This window comes from Camelus dromedarius, chromosome 1 (genome assembly GCF_036321535.1).
Source record: "Camelus dromedarius isolate mCamDro1 chromosome 1, mCamDro1.pat, whole genome shotgun sequence".
NCBI classification, from domain to species: domain Eukaryota; kingdom Metazoa; phylum Chordata; class Mammalia; order Artiodactyla; family Camelidae; genus Camelus; species Camelus dromedarius.
In genome coordinates, this window is record NC_087436.1 from 46366462 (window position 1) to 46391836 (window position 25375).

General features: G+C 35.5%; 1 protein-coding gene across 1 annotated transcript in view; it reads left to right on the forward strand.

The window, feature by feature from the left end:
- The window catches only part of COL25A1 (collagen type XXV alpha 1 chain), a 415084-nt gene that overhangs the window by 194467 nt on the left and 195242 nt on the right, over positions 1-25375 (forward strand). Inside the window, exons 3-4 of the mRNA XM_010981063.3 lie at positions 20667-20711; positions 22728-22735. Of these exons, the coding sequence (XP_010979365.1) occupies positions 20667-20711; positions 22728-22735 (53 nt within the window). The remainder of the gene's footprint in view (positions 1-20666; positions 20712-22727; positions 22736-25375) is intronic.

Consider the following 25375-nt stretch of genomic DNA (forward strand, 5'->3'; position numbering starts at 1 on the left):
ATTTCAGAGTAATCAGAAGCTTTCAGAAATTAGACATAAAACTTTCAGAGGGTTTTGCAAGCTGAGAATGTGGGTGAGTCTATATTATCGACCTCAGGATCAGGAGGGAAATGGTGAAATTACTATCAACCACCAAATTTGATAGACTCTTATTGATCCTCTAATTGACGAAGTGTGATGTTCCAAAATCTGGGATTCTTGTAATATGACTGGATTATGCTTTAGTCTGGAAGTAAAACTTTAGTGGTAGTAATAACCTCAAATACTGATTTTGAAAATAACACAAAGAACTCTCATTGTTTTGCTCTCTCTCAAAATTCACCCATATAAAAGACAAAAACTAACTTTATGAAAGAGGAGATTTAACTAGTAAATAAAAGATGTTTACCCTTGTTAGTAATGAAACAAATGTGAGTTAAACTGAAGTAATATCTTTCTTTATTAACTTAGAAATTTCAAAATTAATGGCATTATATAGTGCTGGCACAGATATGAAGACCTGAACTATCATACTGTTCTGGTCAATTTCTACAAAAAGGATCTTTGACTTCCTTAGCTCAGGAGCCATATTTCTAAGACTACGTCCCAAGGAAATAATCCCTGTTAAGGGGAAAAAACCCAACTGGTCTATTCAGGCTGCTATAACAAAATACTATAGATTGATTAGATTATAGACAACAGAAATATATTTTTCACAATTCTGGAGACTAGAAGTCCAAGATCATGGCATCAGCATGGCTGGGTTCTGGTGAAGACCCTCTCCCTAACTGCAGACTACTGACTTCTCACTGTGTCCTCACATGGTACAAGGGGCAAGGGATCTCTCTGGAGCCTCTTGTATAAAGGCCCTAATCCCATTCATGAAGCCTCCACCTCCCAAAGGCCCCACCTCCTAATACGTTCATCTTGCCGCTTAGGATTTCAATGTATGAAATTTAGGAGGATGCAAACATTCAGACCATCACAAATCATATGCACAAAGATGTTCATCATGATGCATTGTTAATAGCAGTTAAAATGTGTGGGCAACCAAAATGTTTAACAGGATCAAAGATTATGTAATTTACTCTAAAATGAAACATCTACTTAACCAAATATGATTAAAGATAATGATTTTGAGGACTGATGCAATATGGAAAGTGCTTCTTATATGAGATTAAGAAATAAAGATTTAAAATGTTATGTATGTAAAACAAGCCTATCAAACGTACGGCCATGAAAATACACTGAAGCTAAACAATAATCGTCTTAGGGAAATGAGAGTTTTTTTAATTTGCTTTAAAATTTTTTCTAAATTGCCTATCTTGCTTTTATTTTTTTTAACGGCATCTTTTAAATTTTAACTGTTTAAGGTAAGCAGCACCATGCCTATTTTATAAGTGAATAAATAAAATGAGTTTTCAAATGCTTAGAAGCCAGAAGCTTCCACATCTCCTAGACAACCCCAATTCTCTTGCTTTTTCCCCAGAAAATAGAGCCATAGATAGATTTCACTTTTCATAGAACCCCAAAAGCATGCTTGTTTTGGTTTGCACTAAGTTCTCTTTTCCTTCCTTCCTTCCTTCTTCCTTCCTTCCTTCCTTCCTTCCTTCCTTCCTTCCTTCCTTCCTTCCTTCCTTCCTTCCATCTCTCCCTCCCTCCCTCCCTCCCCATCCCTCGTTCCCTTTTAGACTGGCTGTCAAGAATGATAAATCTGTTGCATGTGCACCAGACCCTTAGACTAAATATCCTATTTACCCATTACCAGTATTTCTTCATTGAATTTATCTTTTCACTCAAATACAATGATCTAAATGCTGTGTTGAGTTTGGGGAGCCTTTAATATGTCATTAGGAAGACATTGATAAAAGAAAAGGGCAGGTTTCCCACCTTTGAAAAAGCAATAATAGAGCAGATTAGTTTCCCAAGTCCAGCATGGGGCTTACTGCACTGGCCAGCTTCCAAGCTACTGAAGATATGCACAGCTGGCCTTGGAGGAGCCACCGAAATCAGCGGCACGTGCCCCAGTAGACTCTTGGGTATTTCGTAGAATAGGACCTAAACTTAGAAGACAAGTTTGGGGTTTTAGATTATTGTTGAACTCTTCTGACATTACTGTGGTGCACCAGGCTAAAGAATACAGAGTAGTGTTTACTTGATGAAGACCCTATCCTAGTGTCTTCAGTTTTATTTGAGATTTGACTCTCCTCTCAGTTTCCTAAGATGTCATTTAATTATGTTGAATTCGATTGGGACATTTTTTTTACCTCTTCTTCCATCTTCTCCTTCTATTCTGTTTTGCTTCTTTCTCCCTTAAATCATTACCATAATCTTGGCCTCAAAAAATCAGCATAAGCCAAAATCAGTCTCATGAGGGAGATATTACTTTCATGTGTGGCCTAAACATAGCACATCAACTACTCCCTGGAAAAGAAAACAAAAATTGTTCACCAGGAAGTGTAGAATATATTCTTCTGTAAAGAGATTTTTCCACTGTGTGTCCTGATATCCTAAATGTTCCCCAATGTGATGAAACAGAATTTGGGTTCCTGTCTGGCACCAAAGCATTAAAAAAAAAATTATATGACTCTAATTTTAAAGTGTTGTGAAGATAAAAATTTTTTTCAATATTTTCCCCCCAAAAGTCAAAGAGTTACACTATGTTTAGATGATGAGCTGCTTATTAAAGTAGGGAAGAGGGGGCCCAGGAGCAAGGTGGAGTCGCTCAGGAATTGTACACATTCCAAAAGTATGAGTATTTGAATAATGCAAGTTCTGAAGATGATTTCTATACTGAATCAGGTAAAAGAGGCTTTACTTTTTTTTTTATTTTTGTACTCAGGCTACCTTTTATAAACCTTATTATACTTCCTGGAAAGTTGCGGGAATAAGATAAAAAGCACAACTAACTCAAAAGAGTTCTCTCTTGGGATTTTTAGTTCATCGTTGCTGCCTTTCTATGTGAAAGTCAAAGAAAATTTAAAGGCACAAATGTCTTTGCCTTTGTGAAAATCCCTAAAAGAAATTACGAAGACTGTGTAAGAATGAGAATTATATATCTGTGAATGTTATATTCTCAAAGTGACACGATGAAATTTGATTTTTGCATCTTATTCATTCATAAACTCACCACACATCTATTAATATGAGTCATTCTCCTAGGCATGAGGGCTCAGAAATGAGTTAGACTGATTCCCTGCCCTCAAGTGCCTGAGAATAATAGATGGAAGCAATTTGTACAGGAGTAATTGTGATACCACACAGCAAGTGCAATAATGGTGATGGAGGTGGGCAAGGTGTTATTCAAAATACCGATCAAGCAGTATGGTACAGGCATCAACGAATCAGAATAGATAGCAGCCTCAGTGCTGGAACAGAGTTTGCGAGATCTCCTGCTGGGCTAGGTCTTTCCTCCATTTTGTGTGGAGATCCAGAGGGCTTCAAGGAAGAGGTCAGGATGGCCAGGGTATTACGAGGAGAGGTGCTTGGCGAGGGGGCCGGGTGAGGGGGCAGGAAGATTGCTTCAAAACTGACTAATAGCCAGTGTGGTAGTGCTGATGTATACCAGATGCAAATCAGCTCCAGATCAGGAGTGTTACAACTCATTTAAAAACGAATGTTCAGATAATTCCAGCACTATTATTCTAGATTGCTGTCTATTTTAAATTCATTGAGTACATTTCTGCAGCTGTCACTAAGCTTTGCTTCAAATGATGTATGTATCACCCTTGGGCAGGTGGGACATGGAGAGACTTTGATGGGATTCTGCTCAGCTTGAGGTTCTGGATTTAAATGACTGATAGCATGTGTGGGTTCACCAAAGATATTACTGTTACAAAAGGGTAGTTATGTACTACTTTTAATCTCACCATATTGCATTTCATCATTGGTGGCTGCAGTGAAATGAAAAACCTTGCCATACAGTGAATACTTTAATCTATCATCATAAAGAAGGCCTTGTCAATCTTGGCTCAAAAATCTAGGCTTAATGACCAAACTGAAGATAGTCTTTAAATAAAAATAGAGGTTATTCAGTAATCTTCGTATGATTTCTTCTAAATTAATATTAGACATTTTTGGTTATCTCATCCAATAGAATAAAAGCAAGGAATAAAACTGAGAAAAATGTATTCTTTAGACATACACACACATCTGTAAAGCACAAAAAGGTATTTACAAGCATTTTGGCATTATTTAGGCTATTGCATGAGTATTTTACATTGCAACAAAATGTTTCTGTTAGGTGGCTATAGAAGACAGTTCTCTACATTCTTCCTAAATGTAGAACTTATCTGATTAGATTATAGTTGACAAAGTTGAACAAAGACTGGCTATTGATTTATTATAGATTTATTACAACTTCTGTCGCAGTCGAATGGGCGTGGTCTTACTTCCGAACATTTCTTCGCAAGGGAGTCAGGGTGTGTAGCAAGATCAAACAACTGCTTCATGATTGTGTGTACTCAGGCAGAATGGTTAGGACTCCAGAGGGATTTGTGTGCCTGCATCATGCCCTGGGCACTTCCCCTCCTCAATCCCTGTGGAATTTCTCAGCTGCAGCCATCAGTCCTAGGGGTTAGCTGAGCCTGAAAGAAGCAGACCACGTTGCTCTCATTCATTAACACTGCCTGGTTCTTACCACAATTCTGAAAGGCCAAAGAATTGTGGGGTCTGGTTGACCTGCCTACACTGCAGTTGATACAGCACGGCTTTCCCTCTGCCTTACCTCCCTTTACCTCCCCGCGACAGGACCTCCACACTCTGATACAGATTAGGATGGCAGTGGCTGCTCTTACTATACCCACTCAGTGACGTGCCTACCTATTTGATGTGCAATCAATTGACTTAACTGGCATTCTTTTATTTACTTTGGTGCACCTAGAGTTACTACTTCTGTGGGTACTAGAGAGCAGTTGTGGAGACTTGTTAGGAAATGAATTATTTTCTGTTGTTTCCCATAGAAGCATATTGCTGGAAGGTACTCTGGTACAGTCTTTTCTTGTTAGAAGTCTAAGATCCTGCAGAACTTCATGACAACAAGATATAGGAGGTCTGTGGTTCTCAATCCTGCTATCTTGTCCTGCTAACTCTTTATTTCAGGGATGATTCAGATCAATGGTCCACTGATGGAAATCCTGAATTAACTCACTGTATGTGAATAGAAATATTGAAAAGAATTTCACAGATTCCAAAAGGAATCAATAGAAAGATACAAATAGCACTATTTAATAAGTTTGGCCTCAGTTTTGCAATTTGTTGCTATAGATTCTGTAATATCATCATCAAGTAATTATCTGTTTTACTTGGGTGGAATTTTTCATTATGTCTGTGAAACTCACCTTGAATACTATCAGTGTCCAAATACAAGAGCAAACTTTTCCTAGTTTTTGTGTTTGCACCTTCAATTGTAAAGATCTGTGCATCACATCTTGAAAGAAGAAACAAAGACTTTGCAGAGACTCTAACTCATATTAACATGCCAATATTCTGATACTTTTTCCAAGGCCCAAGACTGACATCTGACTATTGTGTTAATGACAGAAGAACATTTTGTTTTATCTACCCACTAATATATATATATATATAGTACCATCAGTTTTTTATTCTATAAGGCTTAAATCCTTGGAGCCATTTTTTACTTTCAACCTCTCCTATTCATCCCCTACATCTGATTAAGCCTCCAAGCTTAAGTCTGTTTATCAGATTAATTTTAGTATCTAATTTTTGTCTCTACCATCACTGTACTCCTTAACTTTATGTCACAGCTTTTGTGAGAGATCCAAATTGACTTTGCTAACTTCTGCCAGGTTAGTCTTCCCAAAATATATACCACTTTCTTCGTGTCAGTAAGTTGCTACTCAGTTTATAATGGCCTCCTATTATCTATTGGAAAATTTCCTAACTTCTCCTGTCCTTTGAGTTCTTCTATAACCTAGACTCACCTTACTTACCCAACCTTGTTTCAAACAAAGATTCATGTTCCATGAAGGTGACCTCATGGTTAGCTGCAGTGCACGTGGCTGTTTATTCCTGGCTTACTCTCTCACCTGCCTTATCCTTTTTTTAACTACTCTTTTAAGTCAGGCTAACGTTTCATCTCTTTGAGAAGCTTCTCCCAATTCTCTTCTGTGAGCTTCTGCGGTATAATCAATGCCATATACAGTGTAACACTGTATTGTATACTGGCTAACATTGTTCTTTAGTTGTTTTTGTTTTAGGCCTTGTATTTTTAACAAGCTCATGAGATCTTTTCAGGAAGAAACCATACATACACAGTGCTGATAGTGTAAGACATTCTTACCTATTCTTTAACTTAAAATGTTTTAAAAGTTAGCAACTGTTTTGGAAATGCCCATCTATATTTCAGCAAAAATATTCAGAGAACAATCAACTCAAATCAGGTATCTAGAGATTTATTTTATTTATAGGAATCCTTTTTCACCTTGAATATTAACAACTAACTTCAAAGCTTACCAGTAGAGCTTAAGAATTTCTTAACAATGATTGTGTAATGAGGAGGCTGAATATGAAGAATGATTAATGATAGATGACCTGATTAATTCATACATATTCAGAAATATGCCTGTGGATGGAATATAGGTAGTGTCAAAACTGATTAAGATCCCAATCTCCTTATTTTTGTTCACATTCAAATATACATATGGAGAATCACTCTAAATGAAAATTTATTCTATTGAAGATTTTACACAAAGGTCTTTGTGTAAGAAATTTATTTTAATTATATTGTACAATTGTCTTATTCAGGACACCTTCTTTTGTGTTTTGAAAGACACCTAAGGAGCCCATTTATTGGCACATTAAAAAAATAAGGGCGTTTTACTAGGGAGCATAAAATAGATTTCATACTACCAATTTTATTTCTGAGCATCATGGTTCCTTCTGTATTACTACAGTTAATATTTTCCTTGAAGGCTTTCCCTCTAATGTTACCTGGTATCAAAATAAAATGCCATATTTTAAAACTGTTCTGTCCTATGAAAAGCTCTTAGGAGAACTAGTTGCAAAATAAAAGAACTCAAATTCTACTTTGAAATTACCCTGTCCCTCATATTCTAAAGTTGTGAGTCTTGAACTTTTACCCCTGATAGTTCCAGGATTCCTGGTCTACTTTTTCTGGGGTCTTTCATAAGCCCTTTAAGGATAGTTGGCATTTGTAGTCAGGTCTCAGGCATATTATGTACTGGCACATCCAAACCTTGGCATGCTCCAAGGTTCCCTTCTTAATTAGAAAAGATGCCAGATAGGAAGCCAGTAAGATTTTGGTGTATGTTTTTCTTTATTACTTAAGGACCTAAGAGTGTGTGTCTACCAAAATAAAAGGCTTTCTATTTTTTAAACTTTGTGTTAGCTCATATACAGCATAGAAAATAAATTCAACTTCCAAAGTTAAAATCGTATGTCTTGGACTGGCCCTTCTGCAGTTTCATTGGAAAATGTTTGCTTCTCGTGTGATGGAAATAGCAGCAGTAAAGTGCCAGATTTATTATGAAATCATATGGGGAAACATTTTATTCATAGAAATCTGCCCATACCGTTTTTGTATTCCAGGGAATTTGCTTGTCAGGATGAATCTGAGATTTAACTGTAAGGAAACAACTGTGTTTACTTTGAAGGAGGCAATGAAACTCTGTGGGGTGGTTGGGAGATTTCAAGTATCTTTTTTAATGGCCAAATGGGACTTGATTTTCTGGTGAAGATCACCTGTATTAGCATTTCTATGGGAGGCCAGCCATTACCCTAACTGGCAATGCTTTTTGTTCTCAGTTAGTTTAACAAGATAATTTGACATTTAGTAGAGCACTTTTCATATGCATGACCTTTCAAATACATCATAACATTGAGCAAATTATTTCCTTATATAGGCAAATAGCTGTTCCTCCTTTAAGTATGGTATGAAGTATGAAATGCCATTCCTATTGCTTTAGGAAACCAAGAATAATGTATTTTATTACACACTTTTTAAAGAATTGTGAAACTTTTAACAACTCTGTTAAAATGATTATTAAGCTGATAGTAATATTGCAAGGCAAAATTTATATTACAACAGAATCAATTCATGGGTATGTTGGAAAAAAGATTAGCGAACAATGGGCCAAATACATGACAAGGGAAAAAAGGATAGCCCTATATTATGTCTTCTTGAAATTAAATTTAAATAATGAAACAATAAGAATGATGAAAGACCAGGGATTAGGCAAAGGAGATTCTTATGTAGGATGGAGACTTGGGGTTGAGTAATAATGGGACTAGGTTTTCTTAGTGTTACCAAACCAAACTTGGGTCTGCTCACCCACAGCACAGCAAAGCCAATCTACTGACACCAGGTTGTCAGTATAGCATATATTGCAGGGTGCCAAGCAAGGAGAATGGGCAGCTCATGCTCAAAAGACCCAGACTCCTGAGTGGATTTCAGGGAAGGTTTTTAAGGGCAACATTTGGGAGGAGAGTTGCAGCTTGAGCACTTTCTTCTGATTGGTTGGTGGTGAGGTATCAGGGTGATAGTTCAAGAATCTAAATCATCAATATTCTGGTTCCAGCCAGTCTGGGATCTAGTGCTTGTAGTCTGCATGTTGTCTCATCCTCCATCTAAGTGAGGGTCTTTGTTTCTGCAGAACAGCTCAAAGATATATGTTAGATTGTTATGTATATCCCTTGAGAAGGAACTAGCACTCTGTTTAATCACTGAAGTATTTGCTTTTCCTTTTTTTCTGCATTCCCTTACTTCCCTAATTAGTAACTACTTGAGTCTGTTCTTTGGAACTCAGGGAAGGCCTAGGAGACTAAAGTCTTTTTCTATAAACAAGAGATGGGGAACATGGAGGGGCTTTTGTACCCAGAAGGAACACATAGGGTCCTGGCTCAGTTTCACTAGTAGGAAAACCTTGTCTTTCAGGCAAATATATTTTTTTCCATATTTATATGGAAGCTTATTGATCAGGGACATTGCACAATGAAAATATATTAAAATAATATGTCTCAGTTTGGTGATCTGGGGTTTGGCATAAGCAACTCCATTTGGGGCCAGTTGTGTTTCTATAGGCTGTTTTAAAAATTGTACTGTGCTGTTTTTTTCAACCAGAAGAAATACTGTAAAACAGTTATTCCCACTTTTAAAACACATAGTCATCCATTTAACTAACATTTAATTATGTGCCAAGTACTGAGAATGTAATAGTGAGCACAATAGAAACTATCCCTTATTTCTAAAAGATTCAATATGTTTCTTAGTTGTCTCATTCTAAATATTTATGTGTGAACGACTTATTAGAACTGGTGTGCATGCTATAGTTAACAAGACTGTGTTGTACACTTAAATCTTTGTCAAGAGGGTAGATCTCATGTTAAGTGTTCTTACCATCAATAAATTTTTTTTAAAAAACTAGCATGCATTGTATAAGAGTGTATTAACTGAGCATATACATAAATATGTGCTAGTCACATCCCACTAGGTTAACCATGAATGTTTTCAGTGTATGGAGAGAGCATAGTTCCTTTTTAATTTTATAAAATCAAGGTTTATCAACTTTGAGCCAGTAATTTCTCATGATTACTTTACACTGAAAATGAGAAGGCAAAAATAAGTCTATAAACTGTAACTGTAAACAGAGGCTTTCAGAGATGCTCGTGAACCTCTTCTTTCCAAGTTTATTAAAGCTCCTATTTTCCTTAATGGCAGCCCTATGGGTTTGTATTAGAAAATAGAATGATCCATAGTGTGCTTGGTAAACAAGCCAGTCTTTAGTTTTGGAGTTCTCAATTTGGGAGTCAGACTCTCTGGTTATAAATTCCTAACCCACCACCTAACGAGGTGTGTTGAGCAAGTCACTTAACCTCTTTGTACATCACCTTCCAAAACTGTATTGCTATAGCACAATTAGTATAAATAAATAAAATGATGCTTGGGCAGTGCTTACCCCATGCCAGGTGGGTGATGAACACTCATAAATATTAACTGTCATTATTATCTTTTTTATTATATCCAAGTATTTTGTGTTTTTTCCCCCATGGCATTATGTGATCAGGTTTGCTGACTTCCATGGACAGCCTCCTATTTTATCTTTCCTGTTGTAATTGCTTTAGTGCCTTCATGCTTGTTTCATCAGATTTAGACCCCCATGTGCCCTTTCCCTCTGAAGTACTCCTATTCCTATTTTGACTTTTTGTTTATTCATTCTCCATCACTAATTTTCAGTGTTAAGCCAGTTCTGTTATGGTTATTTTTCCTATTGGTGACTAATTTTGGTAGTAGACATCAACAATTAATTTAGTATCAGCTTAAAGACATGTGGGCTGTTTACATGTGTGTAATGGTGTATGTGCTGCTGCTGTGTTTAAGTCATCCATCAACTATTTGGCAAAATCATGCGACATTGCAAAGCCATTAATGAAAACATTTCCCGGTTTCCATTAGCCCACTTTCTTTTCCATTTCCCAAAAGGAAGATTGTTTCAATCCCTGATAAACTAAGAATTAACATTATTTAAATTTATTGAGCATGTGACAAACTACACTCAACCATTGATCTTGTCATTTTGGGGGGCTAGATTAAGAATTTTCTTTATCTTTAAAAGATCTGTTTACCACTCTACATTCCATTACAAACATGGACTCTGGAGAGCTCATTTAAATTTTTTTGCAAGCTTGGGAATTGAACTTTATTTTCATGTTAATATATGACATTGTATATGTAATAACCACTCATTGTATAGCAGATAATCTCACACAAAAAAAACACATCTTTCCTATTTCCCAGCCCCTGCTCTCTAACATCTTGCAGCCCCCTCCTTTGCAAGTAGAAATTTTTTAAAATGCTGTCATGACAAATCCCCTGTAGAATCATGGGGTAAAACATTCTAGTGCCATAATAATGAAACACTTTATGTGTGGGAGAAGAATGATAGAAATAACAACTGTGCAACATCAGACCTCATTAAAGTCAATGAACTGCAACACTGGCTATTTGTAGTCTTGACCAGTTTCTACTGAATATTCTACTATATTTATTATTTAAATATTGAAAACAGCAATAAAGACAACTCCATATATGCTAGAATTCCATTTCTGGAAACAAAGCATCTACACAAAACCCAGAAAATGTTTCACCCCCCTCGGTTTGAATATCCCTTTCTTATACTGTTTAAGTGCAATAGTTTCCCAGTATGTTCTTGTGAGAGTCTCCAATTATCTCATAAATATGGTCATTTCCCCCAAATTATAAAATTTACAAATATCAATTAATTCTTGGGTAAACATGAAATGCTTCATCTAAGCTTGGCACAAGCAAGAACTGAACTTAACAATGACATAACTGGAAAGAAGGAGAAGGTTTAAAAGGCAATTTTGACCCTGTCTTCATGAGGAGGAGAAACTCGACCAATTTAAAAATTACCCTACAACAAGGATCTATTGTATAGCATGAGGAACTATATTCAATATCTTGTAATAACCTATAATAGAAAAGAATCTGAAAAAGAATATATATACATAACTGAATCACTTTGCTCCACACCTGAAGCATTGTAAACCAACTATATTTCAATTAAAAAAAAACCTCTAATGATCAAGTAATGTCAAGAATTAGAATCACCACCACAATTTGATGTAAGTAACTTTGACTCATTTAAAATATTTTAATAACAATTATTGAAATTTCCCTTTATTTAAAATTGGAAAAATACAGAAGTAGCTAGAATGAGAGTCCTGCTCTCAATGTATTTCATTGGAAAGATAGAAACATACTTTGCCAGAAGGGCATGCCTTGCTGCTTAAGAACTCTCCTAATGAGAAGTATATTCTGGAATAACTAGCCTATTTTCTTCTAAACTGTGGCTTTTAACTGTTTTGGCTACTACCCCAAGTAAATACAGGCACACCTCAGAGACACGGCAGGTTTGGTTCCAGACCACTGCAGTAAATCGAATATCACATTAAAAAGAGTCACACAAACTTGCTGGTTTTCCTGTGCATATAAAAGTTACATTTATGCTATACTGTAGTCTATTAAGTGTGCAATAGCATTATGTCTAAAGAAAACAACGTACAGACCTTAATTAAAAAATACTTTATTGCCAAAAAATGCTAACCATCATCTGAGCCTTCAAAAAGCGAGTTGCAGAAGTAACATCAAAATCACTGACCAGAGATCACCATAGCAAACATAATGAAAAAGTTTGAAATATTGCAAGAATCACCAAAATGTGAGACAGAGACATGAAGTAGGCAAATGCTGTTGGAAAAATGGTGCTGACAGACTTGCTTGACACAAGGTTGCCACAAATTTTCAATTTGTAAAAAACATAATATCTGTGAAGGATAATAAAACGAAGCACAATAAAACAAGTTGTGCACATATGTGTTTTACGTTTAAACTGGTGTACCCATACAAGTCCACCCAGCTGGCTTTAGATGGCCTCATGTGCACACTGTTAATGTACTCAAACTATTAGCCACTGCAGAAAGTTCTTTTTCTCTTTTTATACCTTCCCTGAGTCACACTGTTTTATCCTCATTAATTGAACACATTTTCTGCATGTACTTTATGCCTCATAAGTTTTACTTGGAATTATCAAATAGTTCTTGGTATAAAAGCTAGAAAATAAGCATGTTTATGAAAGAAACATTTATATAGTTATCTTAAAAATTTGGTTTTTTAATTTGATTTTTAAAAATCCCCTCTAGAATTTGACAAAACAACTTTAACAACTAATCTTAGGGTGCCAGTACATTATAGATATTCATAGTCTGTTAAAATTATGATATGGCCTGGTCAGGGTATGAAAACAAAAATTTAGCAACTTCATATTTGTTGTTTATAACTAAAATACTAATGAACTATTTTTGCTAACTAACTGTTCATTTTTATATTTTGTTTTACTCTGGTAACTTGTAAGAATAGAATCCCTGAAACATTTGTAATTATATCTTGTGTTGTTAAAAAAAGAGGGGGAAATACTTTTTACAACGTTTCAGTGGAATTCATTGCCTTTAAAATAAATGCTATATATCTGGAAAATACTCTGTAGTGAGAGTTATGGAGCTTGGCTATTGTAAACTTAAATTATTACCTATTATTTATTATGATTAACTTTCTTTTATAAACTGACATTCCACAGAGATTAGAAACTTGAGGAAGTTTGAAACAAAAACACACACACAAAAGATATTTAAAATAAACAAGGCTGCATATTATAGTGCAGTACATGCTGATTTAAAATATCTTGGGAAATGAATCTCCTGAATAAGAAAAATTATTTCTTTGAAAAATAAATGTGGTATGAAATAACGTTGGTATGCATCAAATAGCCAGTAGGCTGAATTCTACAAAGGTTCATCAAGTGATAAGCCCTGTGCCAGTTGCTAGAGACGTAAGGATGAACAAGATAATCCTACCCTCAAGAGCTTACAGTCTAGTGGGAGACTGTAGCGAGTAATAATACATCTGCCTAAGTAGCCTGTTGGGAGAATAGGAGGCAGGCCATTGATAGAATGAAGCAGTTCGGAAAGTTCGCTCTGGTTGTATCCAGTCTATCAGGAACTCGCATGCAGTGTGAGTTCAAAAAGGAAGGGAAACATGGTGATTCAAAGAGCACTGAGTTTGGAATCAGGAAGTTGGCAGCTGCTGTGTGGGACCTTCCGCAGATTGTTTCCACCTCTCTTGTCCTTAATTTTATGTCTGCAGGAATATGATTTATAAAGTTATTTTAGCCAGCAAACTTTTACTGCAAATAAGACAAATTGGAGCTGCTCTGATAGTCAGTATGAAGCACAGGGTGACAACCTTTGACCTGTATTACCTCCTGGGGATGTTCTATTTATGAGTATGGTGAAAGTAAATTTTAGGTAATATTCTACTTCTACCAGGCATTTGCTGTTTAAGACTTTTACTTCTAATTGTGGAATGCAAAGCTTTGGTCTATGTTGAAAGAATTTTAGTCATTAAGCGAGTAAGCAGGTGGGAGGACTTTGGGGAAGGCTCTGAAATTAATCTGTGTCTACTTGTAAGGTTAATCCGGAAGATCTGAAGGTAAACCTGGCTTAGTCTTCTGAACATAGCTGGACACTGGGGGACAATAGGTGGTTCAGAAAGGATGATCTGCAGTCTCCTCTGCGCCCAGACAGGTTCCTCCCTCCCCAGAGCCATCTGCAGCTGTTGGACACTCATTCCTGGGATCAGTTAGTGTGGAGGGGCATCTGAGCTTTGCATACACTCACCTCTGGGGCTCCCTACCCCAGCATCTATCTGCCCAGGGGCTTCTCCATCTGCTCACTGCTTCTTACTCACTCTTTCCCTCCCTGACCACAAGCTCAGTCTCCTGCTCTTTCCTTTGCCTTATCATTTCCATTTTTCTGCCTCCAGAATTGAGAAGCTTACAGTCAGTGCTTCATATCATGGGTTCTGTGGATTCAAACAACCACGGACGGGAAAGATTAGGAAAAAAAATTTCAGAAATTTCCTAAAAGCAATACTTGAAGTTGCCATACACCGGCAACTATTTACATAGCATTTACATTGTATTGGGTATTAAAAGTACTCCAGAGATGATTTTAAAGTATGCAGGAGAATGTGCCTGAGTTATATGCAAATACTATACCATTTCACATAGGAAACTTGAGGATTCGAAGATTTTGGTCCTGGAACCCTTTCCCTTGTGAATACCAAGGGACAACATTTGCTTTTTGGAATATTTACTGTTGTTTGCAATATTTATGGTATTTTCTCTGATGTCCTCTGGAGATGAAACTTCTGACTAAGAAATTTTAGCTTTTTATTAGGATGTGTAAAATTGTTTAGAATCTTATTTTCATTGACAGTATGGCAGTAATATAGCATGGAAATAGTTTATAAGCTTTGCTGCAATAATGAAAAATGAAGGAAACGGTCAGTTCACATAATGTATATAGCACTTTACAGTTTTCATCCTCACGATAATCATATAAACCTGGTAGAGCTAGTACGATTTACCAGATTTCCTGGCAGACCAAAGTCAAAGAGGTTAATTGGAAGTTGGCTCACTTCACACATTCGTGAAAACCTTTAAGTCTTTTAACTCTTTATTCCATATTCTTTTCACTATATTAAACTGCCTCTTTGATACGACCATTGGAAGGTGATGTTCATCTCTCTGTTTTATTCCCATACATATTTAACATTTCTTATCAAATACCCAAATATATTATGATCACTTAATGACTGAATATAAAAAAAGAGAATATAAATAAAGCAAAAGAGGGAACTAATATTTATTGAGCTCCTAGTTTGTGCTTTCATATGCATTCATTACCTCCTTCATGGAAATTCAGTCAGGAATTAATTCCCTGATGACCCATGTCGTTAGTGACCATTAGGTCATTTGTGTAATGAGATGGCTACATTTCTCCCTGTTCTTGGATTTTTATGACAGCACACCTAAGCACAGTCACCCAAGCCATGAGCCTTTTCTTTGTTTTAAAGCATTTTATTGAAGTACAATTGACATGTAAAAAGCTGTACATATTTAATACATACAACTAGATAAGTTTGGGATAGGTATACATTTGTGAAACCATCACCATCATCAAGGCATCGATACACCCCTCATCTCTGAAAGTTTCCTCCCACCTCCTTTATTATTATTATTATTGTGAAATAAGAACACTCAATATAAGATGTACCCTCTTAGCAAGCTTTAAGTATTGAGTATAGTATTGTTAGCTAAAGGTTCTATGCTGTATAGTAGATCTCTAGAATATATTTACCTTGCATAATTAAAACTTTATACCCTAGACCATCACCTCTCCATTTTCGCTCAGCCCCTGTCAACCACTCAAGGAATTTTTTCCCTATGTTTTCTTCTAGGAGTTTTATGGTTTCAGCTTTTATAGTTAAGTCTTTAATTCATTTTTCATTGATTTCTTCCCTTTGTTTCTGTCCACCTTATTTCTTCTCTCCAAAACAGCTGACACAGCCAAAAAAGTATGCTGAAATAGAAAGCAAGAGGTAAAAACAAAACAAAATACCCAGCCAATTATGAATCCTGAAACTTTTCTTAAATATTTCCTGTGTGTTTAGTTGCAGATGTGTGTAAGAGGTGAACACATTTTAAAAATACAAACAGAATCCTAGTGAAAAGAAATCTCTTCTCAGAGTACCCAGAAAAGTTATGTTTAAGCTCACTTTGAAATACTTGTAGGAGTGGACAGTGAACAGATCCAAGTCATAAGAGAATTGACAGGGTTTGGTAAATTATATGATAAACCAGATAAGGGTATTCCAGATACCTGCAATAACTACTCACCCTCAAGATCATGAGAAGACCTATGTATAGGCATATGTTTATCTCGGCACGTTTCTGACCTTAGAGGCTAGCCTTATCACAGGTAGGTACATCATTAGTGAGAAATAGAGTGCTCCAACAGTGTTGGTTGTGGGCCAAAAGAACTGGCTTGGCTTAAGAGCCCTTGCTATGATGTGTTTTGATGACCTTGATCTGCTGCAGTTGAGGTTGTCAACGCTGGTCTTTAAAGCATTGCCATTATGGCTAATTTTTACTAATTTCTGTCTCAGGCTGACAATTTGCACCATCTTTCAAGCGAAAACTCTTTCTGAAGCATGAACAGTATCAGTTGTCATGAATTTTCTCATCATGAAGAGCAATCTGGTTTTACAGCCTCCCTCTGTTTTCTATAATTTATTCTTTCGTTCATGAATTCTCTGCTTGTAAGTTTTCACTTCCTCTGTTGCTGATAGCTTCTGCTTTTTCTCTTCCCATTCATATTCTTGAACCAGCTTCTTTTGCAGAGTCATGCCTTTCTGCTAAGAGAATTCCTTTAGAATTTCTGCTACAAGGATCTGGCCAAGTTTAGTGAATAAGAGTTAGGTTCCAGCTTCTATATTTGTTCTTACAGCTCATGCCTGGCTGACACATCACTCAATTTGGAACAGAAACGGTCACTGTCTTTTTCAACTGTTAATTATTGTTAACATCAGTTTTGTCTGAGAAACATCTATCGCTTGACTTCTCTTATTTTTCACTCTGGTGATCTGCCAGCTGTCCATGGTCAAATTCATCCCATGTATATCATTTTAAAATTTTTTCTGCCTTTAGATTCAAAAGCAGTATCAAATTGTCTCATCTGCAGGTAGACATCTTCAAAACTTCTGTTCATTCTCTTTGCAAGCAAAACCTTTAATCTCTGTGAAACTGTGAGTTTTGTATAATGTACTAGTTCACAAGCTCTCGTATAATGCTCTCTCCAGTCTTCTGTTTCTAATAGCAGTTAGAACATGCTCTTCTCAAATCAGGTGTATTCTTTGTAAATCCAATAGAGTTTAGGTTCTCATCGTCTCACAACTTAGTTTAGCTTCATTTTTTCTCTCAAATACTATGAAATTCTTCAGAAAATTTTGTCTTGCCAAATATCTCTTCAGTTTCCTTAGATTTTATTTCTTCTCAGTTCTCAATATAACAAGCAAATTTCCCACACCATTTGATCCATTTCTTTAAGTCTTCTAATTGAATATTTAAAGCAGACATGTTCAGAAATATTTTAATTTTGTTTCTTGATTTCTTCAGAAGATATCATTGCTTCTCTGATTATTTTTCATGATCTGCTATCTTTTAAATATTTTTTATGTTTATTTCAAAATATTTTTAAACATTTATGCAATCCATTGTTTTTACTTGATGATTTCTACTATTTAAAAGGAATATTCTTCAGAGGGACAGTGACAAATAAACTAATTCCAATAAACAAATATAATTATAGGCTTCTAACACTCGTCATAAAAATCAGGACTGGGCCCTTCTGGCATCTTTGTTGTGGATGAGACAGCAGTCAGTTTAGGTACCCTCCATTGTAATTTCCCTTTGGTAGTTCCTAACATTTTCTCATTGACCTTGACCATTTCTATGTTTCTCCTCCTGTGTGTTTAAGTGTGATTTATTTTTACTTGCCACTTGGAGTATAAGTTCAGTCTTAGGGCTCCTATGTTCAATTCTAGAAAATTCTCATCTATTACCTCTTAAACAAAGGCTTCTCTATCATTTCTTTCAGATTCTCTTTTTAATATAAGTAAAATTTTTCTTCTTAACATAGATGAGAAGATAGTTCAATAGTTAGATACATAGATAGATGTTGAATCTGTCTCTCTGGGCTACATCCTACAGCTTCCACATCGATTCCTTCTTCAGCCACATCCAGGCTAGCATTTAATTGGTGTATCCTTTTTTTTCTATCTCAATGACCATTTTCAAGATTTCTAAAGGATTCTCTTTCAAATTTACCTGTTTTTTTATTTGTTTGTTTGCATTAAAATCACACCCTTTAACAGATGTTACTTCTTCATTTATTTCTTAAAGCATAATTAACATACTAACATTTGTCTGATGATTTCTTTAATTAATTTACCTGGAAAGAATTCATGATCTTATTATTGAGTGCTGCCTTTCTTAGCATTAGTTTTCTCCATACGTTTTAGAATTTTGGTTTCTATATTCATTATGAGTCGGAGGTTTTGTTTGTGTGTGTGTGTGTGCGTGTGTGTGTAGTTTTCTATCTGTGTGTGTCTACCTTTCTTCCCTAATCATTTTATGTTTGTCTTTAGCTGACCTCTCAGCCTTCAAGACCAGACTTGTCTTAAAATGGCATTTCAATACCCCTGTCCCAGATTTACATGGGGAATATCGCAGAATTAGGCATCAAACCATTGGATGCTTGCTTCTTTTTCCAATTCAGAGATTATATCTATACTCCTCAGCCTTTAAGCCAGAGATCTAACTTCTCTTCAGCATTTGCAGGCCCCCAGCCTTCGGAAGTGAGTTTGGTTCTGATTAGTGAACTTTCGAGTGTTTATTCTTCAGGGATAAAACCCATGGCCATCATTCCTACTTCTAGAACCAGAGGCCAGCAGGCTTATGGTATATCTCTGCTCTCCACTTGCCTGTCTGGTCCATTTCTGGTCAGTGGACATGCCCATTTCTTTTCTGAATACAAATACTTACAAAGAATTTCCTCTTTTTATAACTGTGTGTTTAGAGTAGAAGGAGCAAATCAGAGCATACACTCCTTGTGCCAGCTCCACAACATACTACTAACAAATTTTTCATGCATATTATTTTAATCTTTTTAACTTCTTTGCTTCAGGGCAGATATACATGACCTATAACTCCTACTATGCAGACCACAGACATCATAAGTATCTAATAGTTGCTAAATACTTCTTAGTTTAAGTAATTTTGTAATTAAAAAAAACTGATTCCTAATCTTAAGGACATTGTATATTGTATATTGGAATATATCAATATATATTTCTATGTGTGTGTTTGAGCATGTGCATAAATATTTTTCATACCTATTAGGACGCCATGGGTTTATTTACCTATTTATATGATTGTATTTCTGCTCACAATCTGGCCAAGGATACCTTGAATATAATGAAAATCTCTCTTTATTCCATAATACAGAAGGAAATCTAAAATTTCAGATGACGATCTTGGACTCTGCTACAAAGCTGCTTCTCCTAATATTTTCAATTGATTTTATTGCTTAATTGTTTTTAACCTTTTACAAAACACGGATGGGTAGACTTACTCTGTTTAAGGATTTGAGGGAAAACTGAATTGGCCCACTGATGTTTTTTATTTCCGTGTGGAAATCAGTAGTTCAGGATCATACTGAGGTCAACTGGGTGCTCAGTCCGTGCTGTTGTGCCTTGAATTTTCTAGGAGTTTGGAAGTCATCAGTCCAACTTTGCAACTCATTCTTCAAAACCAGGCAGTTCTGTATTTTCCTTGGCCTCTTTTTTCCAGCAAATATAATAAGACCTCGGTTCTCATTGTGAGCTAATTATTCTGTTCTGTTTGCTGGGATCATACTTCAGTGGGAGCTATTCTTACCCAAGGAAACGAGAGCAGAAATTATATAATGGAGAATAATGGCTTGAAAGCCATGAATGTCTAGAAACTTGTGCTAAGTCTGATACACACTAGCTTGGTGGTCTTCATAGGCAACTCACTAAAAAAATGCTTTTCTCCATTTTTAAAACAGGATCATCATGAAGACTAAACATTATTGAATGACAAAAATAAGCTAGCCCTTCAGAAAAATGAGACCAGTAGTTAACTACCTAAACACCTTCCACTTAAAAGGGTTGTGATTTTAACCCAGCTGATTTTCAATTAAAGAAATTCCAGTATATGAAAATTCACATTTAATAAAACAGAAATATTTGTAAAGATTATTTCCATTATGAATATATACATCTACTAACTGCCAACTAAATATTTTCAAGGGACTCATGATGGACCTGACTGAAGAGAAACTATAATCATTTGTACTTAGTCTTTTTAATTATTAATATATGGAAACCTTCAGAAAAGAAATGTTCCTAAGAAACATGAAATCTCAGTACCACCAATTTACTTAGCAAAGCCTTTCTTATTAGTGAGATCCAGGCAGGGTGACCAAAATTTTGAATCTTTAGTGTTTCTGAGTAACGCTAGATGATCAGAGATCTAGTACAGCTTTTGTAATTAAATGAAGATTGAGAGTTATGCTGAAATACCAAAGAAGATGTTGGCCTTTACAAATACCTGGTCCTTTTTCTTGTTAGCTAAAAACAGTGAAAAAACAATATAGAAATCATTTACTAGGTATTTTGGAACCAAAAATTATTCTTTGTATTTCAGGCCCTCCGGGGAAACGAGGTAAGAGGGGCCGAAGAGGAGAGTCTGGTAAGTCTCTCGTTCAGCTGTTCTGTGTCCTTCATGTTCTGAGCAGGTTCCCACATCTGTTCCTCCTAATTAATGATTATGTTGTCTTGTTGGATGTTGTCTGTATGCGCTCACAAGTATGTGTCTGTGTGTGTGGTGTTTAAATCTTCTCTGCTACACCTAGAAAGTTGTTTGTGATTTTTTAAAATCTTTCTCTTATTTCCATCAAATTATAGTTTGCAAAGAATTATTAATTAAGTTTAATAACCTCTAACACCCAGTTTTGGCTTATTTATGGTGTCAAGGTCAATCTGTCCTTTCAGTGTAGTGTGGAGGGTTTCTTAGCCACACGCAGTGTGACAACATCACCCATCTTTCCATGTACGTATGTGGTCAGTAATTGCAGGGTCTCTGTGAAAACATCTACCTTGGAATACTGGGGCACATGTCTTGGAAACATTTTATTATTATTTTTTCCACCTGGTACAATTTTGTCATTCTTTTACTCTTTCTTTTCAAAATTGGAGAATTTAGATTCCTCTTGTATAACCATAAAATTTTAGTGATGACAGGAGCCTGAGTAATCAATCCAGCTTTTTCATTTTGTGGTTGAGGAGATGGTGGCCTAGAGCAGTCAGGTGGTTCAGCCAGGGCCACAAAATTTTTTATGAGTAGAACTTGAAACACAACCAATTGTCTAACACCCATTTCAGTGAGATTTTGCTTTCAGGCCAAGTCCCTATATGTAAAGTCAAATAAAAACTATTCCTTTGAAACCAAGATATTCAAATGAATGTGTTCACTTTCAGCTTTACTAGTTTTATAAAGTCTAAGACTCCAAAAATGTAAATGACCATATGAACTCTTATCAGACCATTAATTCTTCCTTGCAAAATAAGAGGAAGGTAATTTAAGGTTTGAGTCTAGAGCTAAGAAATGTTATTTCCCAGTATTTTCTACAAGTGTTTATCAGTATTAGAAAAAAAATCAATTACTGAGGGTTAAAACAGTAGAAATACTAACCTATCAAAAAGAGCAGACAGCAGATTGGGTTATTTTGTCTCAGTTTCCCTCCCTTTTGGAAAAATGATGTCAAAGTAAAAAGATTTTATGAAAGTGTAGCTACTTAATTCCTTTAATAGAATTCTCAAAAGTTATCTTTAAACCCTATTGCATCTAAATAATTGGAAAGTTGTATAGGAATCCTGTTCATGAATCGCAAAGTTTTATAATAGAGGATGCTTTATAAATTTGTTTTGAGGAAATGGAAATGACAAAACATTGGTGGACCCAAATAATCACTGAATTGATATTTGTGTCAAAAGAAAGAGGCTGGAGAAAAAAATGGGAAAAGTTTGTACTTATGCAAAGTTTTATAGAAAATATGAGTCAATTCCCAACTTCCTGGCTACTGAAAACTGGTGTTTTAATTGAGCATATGGTGTGTAAAATATTGAAATTTTCTTAGACTTTGCCTTTGTGTTTTGATGAGAATACATAGTTTTAAAGAAAAATATACAAACATCAGGACTTAATCTCTTCTATATTGACAATACTACCAAATGAGAAACATTCTTAGAACAAATAATGGGCACATTTCTGATTTAGCCATTTTACCAAACTCAAGAAAGTTATATATCAATTGTCTGTAATTAGTCTATTATAAATGCCCAAAGATCCTCCTGATTCATATTTTATCTAAATTTTTAGGTATATGAAGTAGACAGTCTTTGCTTAAGATATATGAACCTCGCATTAATTCATATACAGGTTTCAGGGAATCTGATTATTCCCTGAAGTTTTATGTAAAGTTTTGTGTGCACACAGACGTAAATGCATTTTTCTGATATGGTCTTACAGGGCACATGATCCAAAAAAGGTTAAGAATCACTGAATTCTTAAGCTACCTGTGTATTCCCTGTACTGTGCTGATGATTATGATGATGCTGTAGTCTTTTATTTCATCTTACTATTTTGCATATTCACTAATTTATCTCTCCCTTTTTTCTTATTCTTTCTACCCACCCCCCACCCTAGGTCCTCCTGTAAGTATATTTGCTGCATTTTGGCTCTTCTACGTTAATCAGGATCACGTATGTTAAAACTTTGTTAAAACATCAAAATATGGTTATATTCCAATTATGAAAATGTTGCTGACCTTTTAAGAGTATTTGACTTTGGGGAATTATTTTTTGAATACACTATTTTGTGGTCATTTGATATGTTGGAGTACAGTATGTATCAATTTAAAAAAAACTTCTATTTTTAATACGATCACAAACAAATTACTCTCTTGGGAATTTTGGAATAACTTATGAAGCTCCTGATATTAAATTCTTTTCTTGGAATTCTGAGGTTTCTTTGGGAGCAAACCTCCGAGATCTTTCACACTTCTTTTTTCATCTGTTTAAGCTTGTATCTGAAATATTTGCATTTGCCAGTCTATCAAATGTAGATGGCAACATGATCATGGAAGTGATACCCCCAGTGGGCTTGGTCCAGCACTCCCTCCATAAGCAACACTCCCTTTGAAGTCCCTTGGAGTTTTGCCTGCATAAAGAGCTTGAGTTGGATCCCTTGGAGAGCTGCACTTTTTTCTTTCCTTGAATAGGTCATAGCTGCAACATTCCAGTCTGCTTTGCACTCACAGGAACAGATTATCTTGTCAGCTTTGAGTTAGATGTGTTTTTGAGTAATATCCTGGATATCTGTTGTCTGACCCCAGTGCTGCACTGTGCACTATATGTTTACGGTAGCGATGATCATTGGCCTTAAGATATTTTCTCATCCCAAATAGCCAGTTTGCTCCAGGGTTCACAGATTCCATATTGGCAACTTATCTAACAGGCCAGCATGAGGGAGAGGGGCTTAGCATATACTCGTTTACTTTATTCAGAGGAAGCATTGGCTTCCAAATATCTTTCGCAGTCTTCCTGCCACATTCAAGGATGGAACATAAATCATGTTGGAAATGACTTTGCTTCTGTAACTGACTTTCAGCTCTTGCTTAATGCTAGGCAGGTGGCATGCCCCAGGTCTAGGGGCCTTATTCTTTGACTTCATATTTAAGCCTCTGTTTTTAAAACTGGAAACAAACCACCACTACTCAGAGGAAACTCTAGAGATTACATCCAGAATAGAGTGTTTGAGGCTTCTTTTTGTGGATGTAAGTATTAGGCAGGCCAAGAGGTAGTTAAATCCATTTCTGTCTTATGATGATGTTCAGGATTCTAGTATTTCCTCTCTGGCCCTTCACAAGTTTAGACAACCATATGGCTCTTGCTTTTGGGGGGGGCATCTATTAGTGCAGGTTCTCTACATAGAAGATTTCAGTTGTTCTGCATTTTTTATTGGATATTAAAAAAGAGGACTAATATGTTTTATGCCCCTAAGCAATATTCCAGGCACTTTACGTACATGTATATTTATTTTGTCTCACAACAACCTTCTGATACTACCATTCCCATTGTTCAATGTGAAAACTGAGGCTCAAAGATGCTAATTATCAATGGTTACACAGCTAAAGAGACTTTGCAGAGTTGAAATTCAGTTAGGTATATGTGATTCTAAATGCCTTCTGCTTACCACATTATCCATCATCCTTGAAATCATAAGTATATTATAACATGGATAGATGTTGCACAGATTTGGCAGATCATGGGTCAAATCGTATTTCTTTCTTTTTTTTTTTTTTGATTGAAGTATAGTTAATTTATAATATTACATTAGCTTCAGGGGTACAACATAGTGATTCAATATCAAATCATATTTCTTGATATAAATAATTACATATAGTAAAAGCATGACAAAAAAATGTAAAATGGCTAATTTATACAACAAGAATTAGTAATATAGCATTTCAATTGCATTTTAAGGAAGTTATAATGTGTTTAGCAAATTGCATCAAATCCAAGAAATAAGCTTTAATTATGAGTTTTAATACTGACTAAAAGATAATTCAGGTTGCTCACATTTGTTAAGGTAAAAAATCATTGATTGTGAAAAAGAGAAAAAATTTATATTGATTGTGCTACCTTTACTAATACAATGGAATCTTACCATGGTTCTTGTGACCCCACGTACATCATGGGAGCCCTTCTGGATGAAATACTTTGTATTGAAATCCTCTTAAGCCTTCAGTTTCTAGACCTCTGTATATGATTTTCAAGAAGTATTTGCTTTTCATAGAACCTTGCTTTAGAGTAGGTGGCTTCATAAAATATTTCCACTATATTTCTTGCATCTGAATAGAAATGAATAAACTGTGGTGTTATTATGATTAAATAGATTGATCAATTTTATATTTATTTAGATGCAATATCCAATTTTTGACAATTGTAACTTTCAGTGACTGTAGTCCTCTTATTTTTAGCATCATTTAATTTTATGTGTATTTTTCCTTCCACTGTTTCCCCATAAACTAAAATGGGAATGTTTCTATAGTTTTATTTTTAGAAAATTTTATTTCCCTAAGTTTATGTTTAGCAAAAATGTTTATCTCTACAAGATATGTCATGGTTCTTGGCTTATCAACGCTTATGTGGCCATTTTAAATGGCCATTGCCCTTGCCTCCATTCTGTAAATTAAATGTAAATGTACAAAGGTAGTCTAAGAAGTTAAATAGTCTTGCTTCTGATGAGCAATCCATGGCATAGAATCTGTATCAAGTAAATCTTGCCAACTT